Here is a 15,829-nt window from a genome sequence, read left to right as displayed (position 1 = left end):
TTAAAGGTGACTTTATAAGTAGTGAAGTTACATTCTAATTTAAAAGTGACTTTATAAGTGGTAAAGTTACATTCTACTTTAAAGGTGACTTTGTTAAAGTGAATGAAGAATTAGAAAGTGAAAAAGTGACTTGAAATAAAGGCTAGGTGGGTCTTTATTTAAGTGGGTGAGTTAAAAAAATAGAAAGTGAGAATTAAATGCACATTTATTCTCATCCCTAGATTTAAATGAATCTCAGCCATTAGATCTTAGGGTAACCCAAAAGGTCATTTAGAGAATAAAAGGAGAAGAGAAGAGGAAAAGATCAATTCATTCTTTCATGAGTATTTGAGAGAAAGAGAAGAGAGAGCAAGGAGAGAATTTCTGCGCAGTGAGGAAGTGAAGGAGAGCAGCAAGAAGACATTTCAGCAAATTTGGGCAACAACATTTATTGGCATGCATCCTAAGAAAAAATCGTACAATAGGAGAAATGCACAAAAATTGAGGAAGAGGGACAAGAAGTTTTGGGCACATTTTTCGAGGCTGGCCATACAACATTTAATGTTGTTTTATTGCTGTAAAAATTTCTGTTTTGGTTGTTCGCTGATTGGCACGATTTTCGAGGTGGAGTTCAAGCACGAAAATTGAGATAGGTTGTAATTTGTGGTTGCTGGAATTTTTATTGTATATTTCAGTTTCTTTGTAAAATCATTTTCAGAAATAAAGAAGAGCTCTCAAATTGGTTTTCCCCAAGAGTTGTAGGCGGTTTTTCCAAGGTCACATTGACAAAAAATCACTGTGTTATTTTCTGTGTGTGGTTGTCATAATTTTGCTGTGTTTTATTTTTGCAATTTCAGTAGTTGTGAAATCTCTAAATTTGTGTTTTCAGAAAAATATTATCATTTCCAGATTTTAGAATTTTTTTCATGCTTGGATTTAAAACTAAATGCATGGAGTGATAAGGAAAATTGATAACCGAAGTGGGGGGTTGAAATTTCTTTATGGTATCAGAGCTTGGTTCGCTGAAAAGTGCAGTTTGGGACAACAAAGTGTAAATTACAGCACGCTGATTTTTACACTGAAAACATAAACTTTTACCACAGATTTGAAAATTTCAATTTGGTAAGACAACTTGGATTTAAAACTAAATGCATGGAGTGATAAGGAAAACTGATAACCGAAGTGGGGGTTGAAATTTCTTCATGGTATCAGAGCTTGGTTGGCTGAAAGGTGTAGTTTGGGACAACAAAGTGTAAATTACAAGAAGTTGAATTTTACACAGAAAACGTAAACTTTTAACACAGATTTGAAAATTTCAATTTGGTAAGACAGTGAAATATGTCTCTAGGTTTGAGAGTTGAAGACAGGTTGGAAGGAGAGAATCCAGAGCATCTTTGAGGAAGCAGAAGTCTGGGGCATTATAGTAAATATCACACAGAACCCAGTAGTAGTACCTGCTAAAGCTGTACAGTTGGCAGTGTTTAACAAAAAGAATGCTAAGACAAAAATATTGATTCTGGAAAGAATCAAAGACCATGTCATTCCCATGTGAGAGGAAAGATTTAAGCACATGAGATGTGGACAACCTTGACCAGTCTTTACCAGACCTCAAATGAAAACAGAAAAATGGTCCTAAAGGAGAAACTAAAGGCCATTAAAATGGCTAAGACTAATAGTGCTACAACATACCTCACAAAGATCACTTCAGTGAGAGATGAGTTGGCAGCCGTAGGTGAGATGATTGCACCCACTGAGTTGGTGAGAATTGCTTTGAATGGTCTTACCAAGACTTGGGAGAATTTTGTGGATGGCATTGTTGCACAGAAAACCTTCCCGATTGGGAGAGGCTGTGGGATGATAGCATGCAGAATGAGATCAGAAAGAATCATCTTGAGGCAACCAAACAGGGGGAGGATGATGACAATGTGGCATTGTTAGCAAGAGGCAAGAAGGGCAGAGCAAAGAAGCAAGCTTCCAACAGTGGAGGCAAAAGCAAAGTTAAAGGCAAGCAACATAACAAGGAGGACTGCAGATTTCACATGGAGGAGTGCAAACCCATGTCTACACCTATGATCACTAACTGGAAGAAGCTTCATGCTTTTGCTTCCGAGTTGGTGGATCCTACCCTATATAAACAATTGATTGGTTGTTTGATGTATTTGGTCAACACTCGACCATATATATGTTTTGCAGTTAACACTATGAGTCAGATCATGTGTGAGCCCAGGAGAGTGCACTGGTTAGCTGCAAAACACATTCTTCGTTACTTGTAGGGGACTGTGGATTTTGGTCTGGATTATAGATAGGGTGATGGAGTGAGACTGGCAAGGTACACGGATTTAGATTGGGCAGGTTGTGCTTCAGATAGGAAGAGTACTTCCGGGTGTTTTTTTGGGTTGGGTTCAACAGTTGTGTTGTGGATCAACTGGAAACAACAGTCAGTTGCATTGTGCTCAGCTGAGGCAGAGTATATGGCTACTAGTTTGGCTAGTTGTGAAGCCATATGGCTGTGCAAGATGTTGTTTGGTCTATTTGGTCAGGCATTGAGACTTTCAGTAATTCACTGTGATAATCAGAGTTGCATAAAACTCACGGAGAATCCAGTTTTTCGTGATAGGTCAAAGCATATTGAGATCAAGTATCACTTTATTAGAGACTATGTCCAAAAGGGAGCTGTCAAGCTTGAGTACATTTCTACAAATGAGCAGGTAGCGGACATTTTCACCAAAGCCTTACCACGGGGCAAGCATATATACTTCAGAGACAAGATGGAAGTGGTGAGGAACACTTTCCTCGGTAAGAGGGAGTGTTAAGATGGGTACCAGAGGGCAAGTGGTTCCCTAAGGCTTTGATCTTTGGCTTAGGGAAAAGTGTCCAAATTTATTTTTTTTACTTTTCTCCTAAAGTGACTTTATAAGTGGTAAAGTCAATTTAATTTAAAAGTGACTTTATAAGTAGTAAAGCTACATTCTAATTTAAAAGTGACTTTATAAGTGGTAAAGTTACATTCTGCTTTAAAGGTGACTTTATTAAAGTGAAAGAAGAATTAGAAAGTGAAAAAGTGACTATGGAAATAAAAGGCTAAGTGGGTCTTTATTTAAGTGGGTGAGTTAAAAAATAGAAAGTGAGAATTAAATGCACATTTATTCTCATCCCTAGATCTAAATGCATATCGGCCATTAGATCTTAGGGTAACCCAAAAGGTCATTTAGAGAATAAAAGGAGAAGAGAAGAGGAAAAGGTCAATTCATTCTTTCATGAGCATTTGAGAGAAAGAGAAGAGAGAACAAGGAGAGAAGTTTTGAGCAGTGAGGAAGTGAAGGAGAGCAACAACAAGACATTTCAGCAAATATGGACAGCAACATTTATTGGCACGTATCCCAATGAAAAACCGTACAACAGGAGAAAGGCACAAAAATTGAGGAAGAGGGACAACAAGTTCTGGGAACATTTTTGAGGCTGGCCGTACAACATTTAATTTTGTTTTATTGCTGTAAAAATTTCTGTTTTGGTTTTTTGCTGATTGGCACGATTTTTCGAGGTGGAGTTCAAGCACGAAAATCGAGATAAGTTGTAATTTGTGGTTGTTGGAATTTTTACTGTGTATTTCAATTTCTCTATAAAATCATTTTCATAAATAAAGAAGAGCTCTCAAACTGATTTTCCCCAAGAGTTGTAGGCGGTTTTTCCAGGGGTCACATTGACCAAAAATCACTGTGTTATTTTCTGTGTGTGGCTGTCATAATTTTGCTGTGTTTTATTTCTGCAATTTCAGCAGTTGTGAAATCTCTAAATTTTGGTTTTCAGAAAAATATTATCATTTCTTGATTTTATAATTTTTATCATGCTTGGATTTAAAACTAAATGCATGGAGTGATAAGGAACACTGATAACCAGAGTGGGTGTTGAAATTTCTTCAAGAAGGGGTCCTTAAACCTTGAAGAGGTTTTACAATAGATAGATCCAGTGTTCCACGGGGACGTGTTCTCGAGGTCGAGTGCATGCACCCAGGATGGGGAGTCCACTGGAGGGTGAGTTTCCCCATGCACCCTTTTTGGGGAGTCTTGGGGAGATGCAAGGGGGTGTGTTTCCCCATTGTGTGGGACGAGACTCCCCAAAAGGGGTGCATCTGGGCGTCCCCCCTCAAAAGGGGTGTATCTGGGCGTCCCTTTTGAAGGGGGATGCGCCCCCCCTTAAATTTGTCTAATAACACCCAATTTAAAAATAAAAATGAAAATAACATGAATGATGTATGTATCAAAATGAATGATGAGGATGGATCTATGTATGTCATTATTTAATTCAGTTATGAATTTAAATTGTATATGGATCAAATTTCAATTTTCAATGTATCTATTAGTCTATTTAAAATTTATGCTTTCATTATTGAACAATGAATATAAACTTGAAGTATATACCCATACATCTGTCCGCACCCGCGAAATTTCCCTAAAATATTAGGGTACTCCCACACGTCCCCCCTGTGTGTCTCCCTGCACGCACGTCTCCTCGCACCGGAGTCTTGGTGGAACATTTGATAGATCTTTGGACAAACAAGAAAATGGTCTTCAAGTTACAATCAGAAAGTAAGAAGCAACGAATGGATAGCATGCAACCTAAATTGTTATAGGTCTTGACACTTGAATTAGGGCACACCTAAAGAAGTTACTTGAGAATTTCGGTAGAGATCTAAAAATGGTATTTCACAACCTGGACACTATTTGAAGACCAAGAGTAGACGAAGAAGCAAACCGAAGATTTGTAATTACAATTCGGTCTTGCATCCATACATCCTTCTTACATTGTTATCTTGAGATTCAAAGATTATAAGGGTTAAATTAAGAACAAGATTCAGGTCTGTGATTGACTCTCAACAACATTCTACAATAGTATGAATTGAAGAATTGTGAGATCTTGACTGTAATATATGCGACTATGTTTTGAGGCATGATTATGATCCATATGTTAGTAATCTTGTGTTGAAAATGTAACTAGTTTCAGTCTTCATAATTGTTGTTATAGTCATTTCAATATGTATCCTATGTAACAAACAAGAGAAGACAAGGAAAGGTTATTATTATTAAAGCATGGGTTACATGTTCGTTATTGATGGTCATCTAGGTAAAAGCATGTTCTTCATGCTTCTAAGGTTTGTTAGGTCCTAGGATTTATTGTCATGAGTCAAAGGGGTCGACGTCATGTTTATATGACACTTCTGGGCAAAATGTAATTGTAAAAAGAATTATTTTTGAGTTTAGCAAGTTCTGGAAACTCCAAAAGTACAAGTCCAAAAGTACAAGTCAGCCTAAAGGAGGGAATTCTACCCCTTGAGAAGGCTATATAAAGGAGCAATTCAACCTCATTTAACACTCACTCACTCAATGTTATGAATATAATTCATAATAATTAGATAAATAAAATAAATATTAATATTGAATAATTAAATATTATTTAGGCTAAATAGTCATTAAATTAAGTGAAAAGGCATGTCTAAAAGACATGCCCATTCATGAAAGGTCACCTGTTGAGGTATAAAAACAAGGTCCTCATTGTACATTCAAATCATTTTATACAATTTTATATAAATAATAAATAATTATTTTAATACATGTGTATTTTTAACAATTAAGTCTACAAGCTATCAATTTTAGTGCTTTAGCATAAGTTTTTATGCTACAGTGGTATCAGAGCCATGACACACGATATAATCATGCAGGCCTTTGAACGTAGTGTGCCGCACAATGTGCCATTACGTTCACGTCCTGATTACGTTGAGCAGTTTAATAAAATTCAAGAAGTATTTCAGCATTTAGAAAGGCAACTTGAAGGACACTAGATGGAATTTCTTGTCAAGGGAAAGGAAAAAGGAAACTCTTGAGGAAAGCCTGAAGCAGAAGACTTCAAGAAGGATTGTGTCTTGAAAATAATTTGGCTGAAGACTCATTGGTGGACCTCTTTAAAGGAAACATCAAAGGATCTTGGTATCACTCATCACTCTTGGAAGTTGTTGTTCGAGGAATCCTAGGGAACATCTTTCAAGGAAGTCTTTCAAAGATCTTGAGAGCATCAAAAAGGTTGAAGACATCATCAAAAAGAATCTTGGTTATCAAGTAAGTATCATATTATTGTATCATGTCTGGATCTATAGGTCATATGGGTTCTTTCTGCAAGGAAAGAAATAAGCTCGTGGGAGAATCAAATTATCTAGCATGGAAGAATAGGATTGACCTAACACTCACAAAACAAGAAGTAATGGAGTATATGTTATTGGGGAAATTACTGAACCTAACAAAGCCAAGGCACAAGAACAAGAAAAGTACAAGAAAGGGGAAGTAAGGGCTCAAAAGATCATAGTTGAATCCATTAAAGATTCTCTTCTTCTATCTGTTGTGAACTTGAAAACTTCCAAAGCTATGTATGATAAGCTAGTGGATATGTACTCTGTAAGTACATTAGGACAAAAGATGTCTTTGTAGAATAAGTTATATAGAATTAAGAAATCAAAGGATGAGGATATGGCATCTTTTCTCATGAAAGTCTCTCAGTTTAAGATACCATCTGCAAGGACTTGGGGAATCAATTTTTTATTTGGAAGTAACCATTTGTGTACTAAATGCATTGCCACTGGAATGGAACAGATTTGCAACAAGCATCTACTCCAAGAAAGAGCCAACTCCTTTTGATGAGTTTTGGGCTCAATGCGTTTTCGAAGAATCAAGGATCAAGGTAAAAGATGGCATTGGATTAGATGAGCAGTCTCAAGCCTTTCTAGCCCGAGTCAAGAAGTTGAAAAAGGGAAAGTTTAGAAAGTCCAAGAAGAAAGACATGCTTAAGGTTCAATGCTTTAAGTGTAGTGAGTTTGGACACTTTAATAGGGACTGTCCAAGTCAACAGAACAATAAAAGGAAGGAAAAAAGTGAGGCTCACATAGTTGAAGAAACGGGAAAAATGGAGAAGCAGTCGAAGAAGGAAGAAGTAAAGGATCTTTACTATTGAAGAAGGCACATTGATTATCAGGTTCTCTATGAAAGATTGATCTTTCCTTTAGAATAATATGCATTGTTGTTTAGTTAGTTTTACATAACATCATAGAGAGAAGCATATGATAGTAAGCATGTCCAGAATTTAGATGATTAAGTTGCTTTGTAGAGATCATCTAGATAGATGGATAGATAGACCATTTTTGCGTAATGTTCATACAGGTATTATCTAACATTATGATAGAAGTTGTTATCTTGTTTAGTTGGATCCAATGTTTTACAAAACGGACTCGGATTCGGACTCGGCCGAGGATCGACTCGGACTCGGACTCGGAAACGGCAATGACTCGGCCGGCTCGATTTCAATGACTCGGTCGTTGTAAAAAATACATTAAATATTTATTTTTTTTATAAAAAAACATAATTTTAAATATTTTAAACATAATTTTAAAGATTTTCATTCAAGTTTCCAAACACACAACATTATAATATACATGGAAGACAACATATGATCAAAGTAGGCTCATGAACCAATCCATTATATCAAAATGGTACGGTGTACCCAATGGCAATAGTAAATACATAGTCAACTGTAGTCTGTCATACATGATCAAAGACTCAAGAGTCAAAACAAAATACAAATAACCAAGGAGGCTAGTAGCTACTGGCTACTGCCAGAGGAGCCAAGATCATCTCGACCAATCTCTGGATCATCATCATCAGAGCCAGACAAGGGGCCTCATGGCTCCTCCTCATCATCATCGTCTCCAACTGCAACTGTAGAAGTGGTGCCAGTACCAGTACCACTAGGCTGTGCAGCAGATGCAAGCTGAGATAGAGTACAAATGCGGCTGCGCTTCTGTCGTGGCTGAGCAGAGGAAGGCGAAGCACCTACAACTGGAGTCCTACTAGCTGGCTGTGAGACTGAGGCTGGTGGATTGGGATCTGCATTCAACTGAACACGCTGCAGTGGATCTCCAACATCAATTTCATCAAGATCCTCATCAGGATCAAACTCTGGTAGACGACTCTCCACTACCCAATCTGATGTTGGATCAATGTCTTCCAACACAATGGGATCTGAATCAGGTCTTTTGTTCAGCAATTGGTTCCGTCTGAGCCGAAGGTTGTATTGGACAAAAACTAGATCATTCAACCGTTTTTGCTCCAAACGGTTTCTCTTCTTTGTGTGAATCCTCTCAAAGACAGACCAATTGCGCTCACACCCAGATGCACTGCAAGTTTGACTCAAAATACGAATTGCAAACCTTTGCAATTCAGGGCACTGGCCACCAAAGGCCTCCCACCATTGTGCTGCAAAAAACATAGGAGTGTAATGAATTATGAGTTAGATGAAGGCTGAAGCTCAACAAAATTACAAATTATATCTAACTTGAAATTGAGAAATTGAAAATTGAAATTTTTGTTTACCTGGCTCATCTGCTTCTCTTGCAATCTTTGCTAGGTTCTTCCCAAAGGTACCTGTTGCATTGCTGAAGGATGTGACCTGCTGATGTATCAGTAGCTGATCAGACTCCGATGGGACCATGCGCTCAATGCAATCAACCAGTCCATCTCTGACCTCCCCCTCAAAGCTCCTGACTCCTTAGCTTTATAATGATACCGTGGGTTCAAAAAATACCCAGCTGCATGTATAGGGCGATGGAGTTGATTGTTCCATCTTTCATCAATGATTGCCCAAATGGGCCCATACTTTGCCACTCTATCCTTGTATGCTACCTTTATTTGCTCCTTTGCTTGATCCATAGCCTCATAAATGAAGCCCATAGCCAACCTTTCCCCATCCACCAACCGCAACACCTTAACTAGTGGCTCAGCAACCTTCACAATCTCTGTTGCCTTTCTCCAAAAAGTTTCATCATGGACTTTCCTTCTCAATTCTCTGCCTTCTGGTTTGTTAGACCAACTGCTATTATTCCAATCATCACTGGAAAACATCTTTTGCAAGTTTCTATGTTGGGAAAGCATAGATTGCAATGTCAAAAAATGTGTAGCAAATCTAGTGATGGCAGGCCTAATAATATCCTTGCCTCCAGTGTGTTTCCTCATGACACTCAAAACCAGTGTATGATTGTAGATAAATTTTGTTATGCTTTTGGCATTATCTACAGTGTTTCTGACCCAATCTAATTTCCCAATATCCTCAAGCATGAGGTCTATGCAATGTGCAGCGCATGGGGTCCAAAAGATGGTCTTGTGTTTTTCCTCTAACAGTCTACCAACAAGAACATAGTTAGAGGCATTGTCTGTGATGATTTGAACAACATTAGCCACCCCCACACCCTGAATAACCTCATCCAATAGCTGAAACAACAAGTGGCCATCTTTTACCTTATCAGATGCATCAACTGATTTTAAAAACATGGTCCCCTGTGGGCAGAAGACAAGAAAGTTTATGATGGTACGGTTTCTTTGATCAGTCCATCCATCTGACATGATGGTACACCTTGTTCTTGCCCATGATTCCTTGAAATCTTGCAAATACTCATTAATTGATGTAATTTCTTTCTGCAAACGAAACCCCCTTAGCTCTTGCATAGTAGGGCCTTTGAAGCCTTTTCCAGCAGCATGTATGGCCTCAAACATAGGCTCATAATATGGTGAACGAGCAGCATTAAAGGGGATATCAGCATCATACCACCATCTAGCTATGTAGTCACAAGCAGTCTCCCTCGATTCTTTCTTCCAATGGTCATCTAAAGTGGGCTGAGAAAGACCTTTACTAACTTCAGGACCATGTGCATCTGATGGAGAGGAGCCTGAGTGAGTGAAAAAACTTTTGATAGTCCCATCACCCTTCATTCTACCCTTTCCCTTATCTTGAACAGAAGCAAAAGAGGGAGGAACATAACGGAAAGGGTTTGATGCATCAGTTTGAGGGATAGAGGAAGAACCCTCAAACTCATAGTGGGGGTTGGCAGCCATCATTCTTTGTATCTCCCTCTTCCTCCCAATTTCAGCCTGTATCTCTTTTTGCCTAGTCTTTTCTTCTTGAAATTTTTCAAAGCTTTCCAACAAAGTCTTTCTAATCTCCCCAATTTCGGGGGATTTACATGCAGTAATATTGCCTTTAATCCCTGCCAAGTGTTGTTTCAGCCTATGAATCCCCCCAGGACCTGACTTAATTTTCCTATGGCAAAACTTGCAACACATCTCATCATCAACCATTTCAACATATGCCCAAGCAGCATCTTTTGCTCTAGGTGCCATTTTTTGACTAGGAAAACAATCTGAAAATGAAAAAAAAAAATAAAAATTGATTCAATGTTCATTTATTTGACTAAAAACACTCTCTAAGCTATCTTTATATGCAACTAAAATTTAATAAGTAAAAACAGATTTATAGAGGTGGAAAAAAATACCTCCAGGCACAAACTGCCTCCTCAAACTTGCTCCAAAAATCAGCTCCTCAATGCTGCTCCAAATGGCTGCCCAAGAAGCTCCTCACTCCAGCTACAATGCTCCTCCAAGACTCCTCACTGCTGCTCCAAAACAAGCTCAAGAACTGCTCACTAACTCTCAAAGAAGACTCTCACTCAAATGCATAAGACTGCTGTGAGTGAAATGAGAGCATTTGGCTGTCTTAAATAGAGTTTGGGAGGGGGAAATGGACCCCAAATGCATTTAACAAATCACAATAACCTTTTCATGTCCACAAACCCTAACTAACTCAGCTCCAAATCAGCAAAAAAGTATTTTTTTTTTGGTTAAATCGCTGCCCAGCCGGTCTGCTATGACTCGGCCGTTTTTTGACGGGACCCGGCCGGGTTGACCGGGTCAGCTATGACCCGGCCGAGTCATTGGCTGACTCGGCCGGGTCATAGCTGACCCGGTCAACCGAGCCGGGTCAAAGGCCGTTTCAAATTTTTTTTTAATAACTCGGAACGAAACGGCCGTTTCCGTTTCGGTACGGCCGTTTCGTAAAACACTGGTTGGATCATCATGATTCAGGAAGGACCATCATTTTGGAAGGTCCTTGGGAAAATCATCATGACAAGGTTAGTAGACATTCCATGTAATGTGGAATGAATGCTTTTAAAGGAATGAAATAATGCAATGGGTCAGGTTTCGTGCTCACTTTAGGGCAAATGTCTAGATGATTTGGTGAAAGCATAGGAATGTATGCTGGATGTAAAACTTTGGATAAGATTCTTATGTATAGAATCTTGTGAAAAGAAATTTCGTCATAAAATAGCTTAAGTATCTGGACATATGGTGCTTGAAAAGAATAGGGTTTGAATTATTAAAAGACTCTCTCTAGAATATACAACATTGAATAACATCTAATATAATCTCTGGAAGATAAGTTCTAACTTGGTAATAAAGTTTGATCCTTGGGAACTCTAATGCATAAAGGAAGATTTGAATGGAGATGGATTATAAGGATGTTGATGCTTGGACGAGAAGGTCATCATGATGAGGTAAGTCTAATTTCAATTATTGTTGGTTATCTAGTTAACATATTATTTTTCTGTCTGGAAGAGGATGTTGTCGGAATACATGATGACAGTTGAGATAAGTTCAACTGTATGGATGAAGAGTATTGAGGGAAGCTCAATATCTGGTACCTGACAACTATGAAGCCAAGATGTGTTCATCTTGGAAGGTAGTAGTATGAGAAGATAACCTTAAGGTCAAAGGAGGTCACTTTCATAAAGAAACTATGATCAACTTGAAGATTGGATAGGCTCAATGCAATGCTTTCATGTTGAAGATGAATGTGATGAGCATGAAAATTGACCTGGATCTTGTCACAAGAATGAAGAGTGGAGATGGCTACATGATACCTCGAAAGAAAGCAAGCTCGATACAAGAGATACGAAGGAAAGAGGGAGCTAGGCAGCTATGAAGAATTGGTAGCTGATACTCTAATGAAGAGAAGCTATAAGGCTTGTGGTGTTGACTTCCCAAATAAAAAGGAAGTCTGGAATCTCCCTAGACTTGAGAGGGAGCAAAGGAGTCTCCTTGAATAGAAGCAAGGATCAATTCTCCAATCAAATGGGAGAATAGGGATGTCCTCTCGATTTGTGAGAGAGTGATGTTGGAAATCACATGTACATTCAACTCTTCAAGTGATGAAGAGAGGATGGCGGAGGATTCAATAAGCATTTGTAGTTTCCTTGAGGATATAACATCCAAGAAGGGAAAGGTACTGACATTCTTTGAGAATGGGACATACATTCAAGAGAAGAGTGGTTGAAGAGGACTCAAGTATGGAGATCTAAGATAAGAATAGTACTAGATGGACATACCTTGTGGACATTTGGATGGGGTATCTGCCTTGTAGAGGTAGTGTGGTATCACATGTAAAGCCTCCCAGCATAATGATCTTAAATGCAGAAGAGCTTGTCTGGTTAGGCCTCAGAGACAATGTTGGTCATTATGATGATGCTTACAGTATGGCTTATCAATTCGACTCTTCTTATGAGAACTCTTCAAGTTGAGAATGGTGTTGTACTGGTGGTACAATTATGAATATCTTATTGGGAATCACAATTGCCGTTAGACCAAAACCCGTAGGTGTTAGTCAACGATCTTATCGCTAGAGATAAGGATCCACAATAGGCGGTTAGTCCATGTCGCAAAACACATGAGGAGCGTTGGTTTATCCAATATCGAACAACCCCCCCCCCCCCCAACGTGAGCTGAATGTGTATTGAACTCGTGACCTACATTTTGATACCACTTGTTGGGAATCACGATTGCCATTAGACCAAAACCTGCCGGTGTTAGTCAACGATCGCATCGCTAGAGATAAGGATCCACGAGAGGCGGTTAGTCCATGTTGCGAAACACACAGGGAGCGTTGACTTATCCAATATCCGACATACCTCCCTAGTTAAGAGGGAGTGTTGAAAATGTAACTAGTTTTGGTATTCATAATTGTTGTTGTACTCATTTCAATATGTATATTATGTAACAAACAAGAGAAGAAAATAAAAAGCTATTATTATTAAAGCACAGGTTTCATACTCGTTATTGATGGTCTTCTAGTTAAAAGCATGTTTTTCATGCTTCTAGGGTTTGTTAGGTCTTGGGATTTATTGTGACGAGTCAAAGGAGTCACCATCATGTTTATAAGACCCTCACGGGCAAAATGTAATTGTAAAAAGAATTATTTTTGAGTCTGGAAAGTCTTGGAAACTTCAAAAGTACAAATCAGCTTAAAGGAGGGACTTCGACCCCTTGAGAAGGATATATAAAAAAGCAGTTCGACCTCATTTAGCACTCACTCACTCAAGAAGTTCGATCCCTCGAGAAAGAATTCGATATGTCGCTGGGAAGCAGGAAGAAGAAGAGTGAAGGTTGAGGAGAAGGATGAAAAAATCTTGTTTTTGGGCTCTATTTGTCTCACACGTGCAAAGTTCTAGGGAACCTGGTGCCGCAGAAGGAGGCTGAAGTCACAAGAGGACAAAGTGCAGTATCTTATAGCTGGAAGAAAGGATACGCCACCTTGACCTCGTTTACCTTGGGAGGAGCTGTCTTGCTCTAGGAAGGGTTTAGGAGGAAGGTGAATTATGGTTTTTATAGAAGCTGCAAGGCCTAAATTACAGCATCGAAGTTGTAGTATCCAAGTTGGCAGGTCAAAGTTGTAGTTTGAAGCTGGTCGGTGCAGAATCAAGGAAGGATTTGTTGGAGGGCTGACTTGGTACTTGGAGAAGGACTTGGTCTAGGGTTTGGGTCTTTGTGTCTCAATTGAAGCAGATTCTATAAGAAGAGAAGAGTTTTTCAGGGTTTCCCCTTGGAGGAGTTTTGCCCTGGATGAGAGCCTAATTTCTATGTCCTTTGTTGTTACTGTTTCGTTCTTGATATTTGTTTGATGAAAAGATCTAACTAAAGAACATAAGAATATTAACTAAGTTGACAAGCAAATATTAAGGTTAAGGAAAGTAAGAATTATAAGCTGCCATTTTGAATTTTCGAACATTGTACAACTGTGACCTTGATGTATAACTATGACACTGAATCTGTTACACAACAATTACTTTAATGTATGACAGTGACATTAACCCTTTGAAATATTCCTATCCATGATCTGAAGTAAGCCTGTTAAGATTTATGACCTATAATTGTTCAGTGATGATTAATTGTCCTGAGATATGGAATCACTACCTGGAGCTGTAGAGTTTTCATTCCCTATGTGCTTAGAGCTTGCATTTAGGGTTTGTTCTTGTTAAGGGACTGCTACAGAATTGACCTTGTTGTTTATCAATATGTATTCCTGTGATTTTGTTTAGATCAGTATTACATGGCAGAGACTCTTTTTCATGAATGCGAACTATTGTGACACATGACAAAGGTGCATGATAAGTGGCAGAGTCTTTGTAACTAGAGTGATAGGTATGTGTGGAATTTTGACAGTGACATTCTGAGTTTGGCAATGATCTAAGGAGCAAGTTAAGTGATACATGACTTGTAACAATGATATATACATATAGCGGTACTGTGAACAATAGTAATGTATGACAACGTGCCAGTGATACTCATAGCATGACAATGATGATGTGTACTTGTGAGTATGTTATGTGGACGTACATGACAATAACTCTGGCTTAACAATTATGGTAGACTGGATAGTGACATACTGTATGACTGTGGCCTTGCTATTATAACAGTAGATATATTACAGTCACCCTTGATGCATAGCCTAGCCTAAATGATCAGAGTGAACTAAAGATTGTGACCTTGCTGACAATAAAACAGTGAGACAGAGCAGTGAGACATTGATCAGTATACGATAACCTTAACAATGACTTTGACCTTGATTAGTAACAGTGAGCTTGGTATATGGCAGCAGTTACCTTTATGTATTACAGTATGTGACAAAGCCTTGTTGACTGCAGTGCTGTAACAATATCTCCTTGACAGTGTTAATGACAATGATGATGTCACAATAGTCACTCCTAGACAGTGATATAAATATATGGCAAGTAACCCTGATGTATATTGTGCAACAATGTTCTTGATGTATGATGCATGACAATGACAGTGTCTCTCAATTGAGTTGAAAATAATACTTGATGTGACAGTGATATTCATGAGAACGCTTTGAATATGTGACAATAACCTTTGATTTGACAGTGAACTTAGCAGTAACCTCATGTGGTTGTTGACTATGACAGTGACCTTTAACTATGACAATGATCTTTGACTATGACAGTGACCTTTGACTATGACAGTGACCTTTGACTATGACATTAACCTTGACAACAACAGTAGTGGCAGTGAGAGTGAAGCAGTGTTGTGCAACAGTCAGATTTGGGTTATTCAACAGCTAGGGTTTCATGAGCAGTTGGAGCAGAGGCAAAATTTACTACAGGTTCTTATATTACAGTTTCTTTGTATTGATATTGAGCACATGTGGATATAGTCTGAAAATTGTGAAACGTGGTCCGTTGTGGTGAGTTGAAGATTGTAGCCTGCAGGGCAAGTGGCAGCTTGCTGAGCAGGGTTTCAGGGTGGTGCGAGGTAGGAGAGTGGAGTCTCCTTCAGGTTGGAACCTGAGAACACGTCAGCGTGGTAGGGTGGTGCTAGGGTAAGTTGGGGCCTGTGCAGGGTGTTGTAGCATACTTCTGGTAGCAACTGGTGAATCAAAGAGTCGGTGCTTTCTTCAGGTCGGAGCCTGTAAACTCGGGCGTCAGAGTGTCCATCCAGTAGCATCTGGTAAACAGGGCGTTGATGCATTCGTCAAGTTGTAGCCTGTAAACCTGGGGGTTGGAGCCACCCTTGGTTGTAGCTGAAAATGATGGAAGTTGGAGCTTCCTATTGATGTACATTTTATTGAAGACAAATATTAAGAAATGTTCGGTGGTTTTTGTCCCGAAGGGGTTTCAACTTTCCACCAAAAA

At 38.8% G+C, this 15,829-nt stretch overlaps 2 protein-coding genes across 4 annotated transcripts in view; one reads left to right on the top strand and one right to left on the bottom strand.

Moving 5' to 3' along the window:
* Positions 1–15,829, top strand: part of MIRO1 (MIRO-related GTP-ase 1) — a 300,498-nt gene that overhangs the window by 108,203 nt on the left and 176,466 nt on the right. The window lies entirely within an intron of this gene.
* Positions 7,699–8,691, bottom strand: LOC149145355 (uncharacterized). The gene is made up of 2 exons (XM_089448657.1): positions 8,391–8,691; positions 7,699–8,273 (listed from the first exon to the last, which is right to left on the bottom strand). The coding sequence occupies exons 1-2, from the start codon at positions 8,506–8,508 to the stop codon at positions 7,699–7,701; spliced, it is 693 nt and encodes a 230-aa protein (XP_089304783.1). The 5' UTR covers positions 8,509–8,691.

Source organism: Pinus tabuliformis, chromosome X (genome assembly GCF_031772625.1).
Source record: "Pinus tabuliformis cultivar Carrire ecotype Pingquan chromosome X, CPIR1, whole genome shotgun sequence".
Taxonomy (NCBI): Eukaryota; Viridiplantae; Streptophyta; class Pinopsida; order Pinales; family Pinaceae; genus Pinus; species Pinus tabuliformis.
This window is presented reverse-complemented; position numbering and strand designations above follow the sequence as displayed.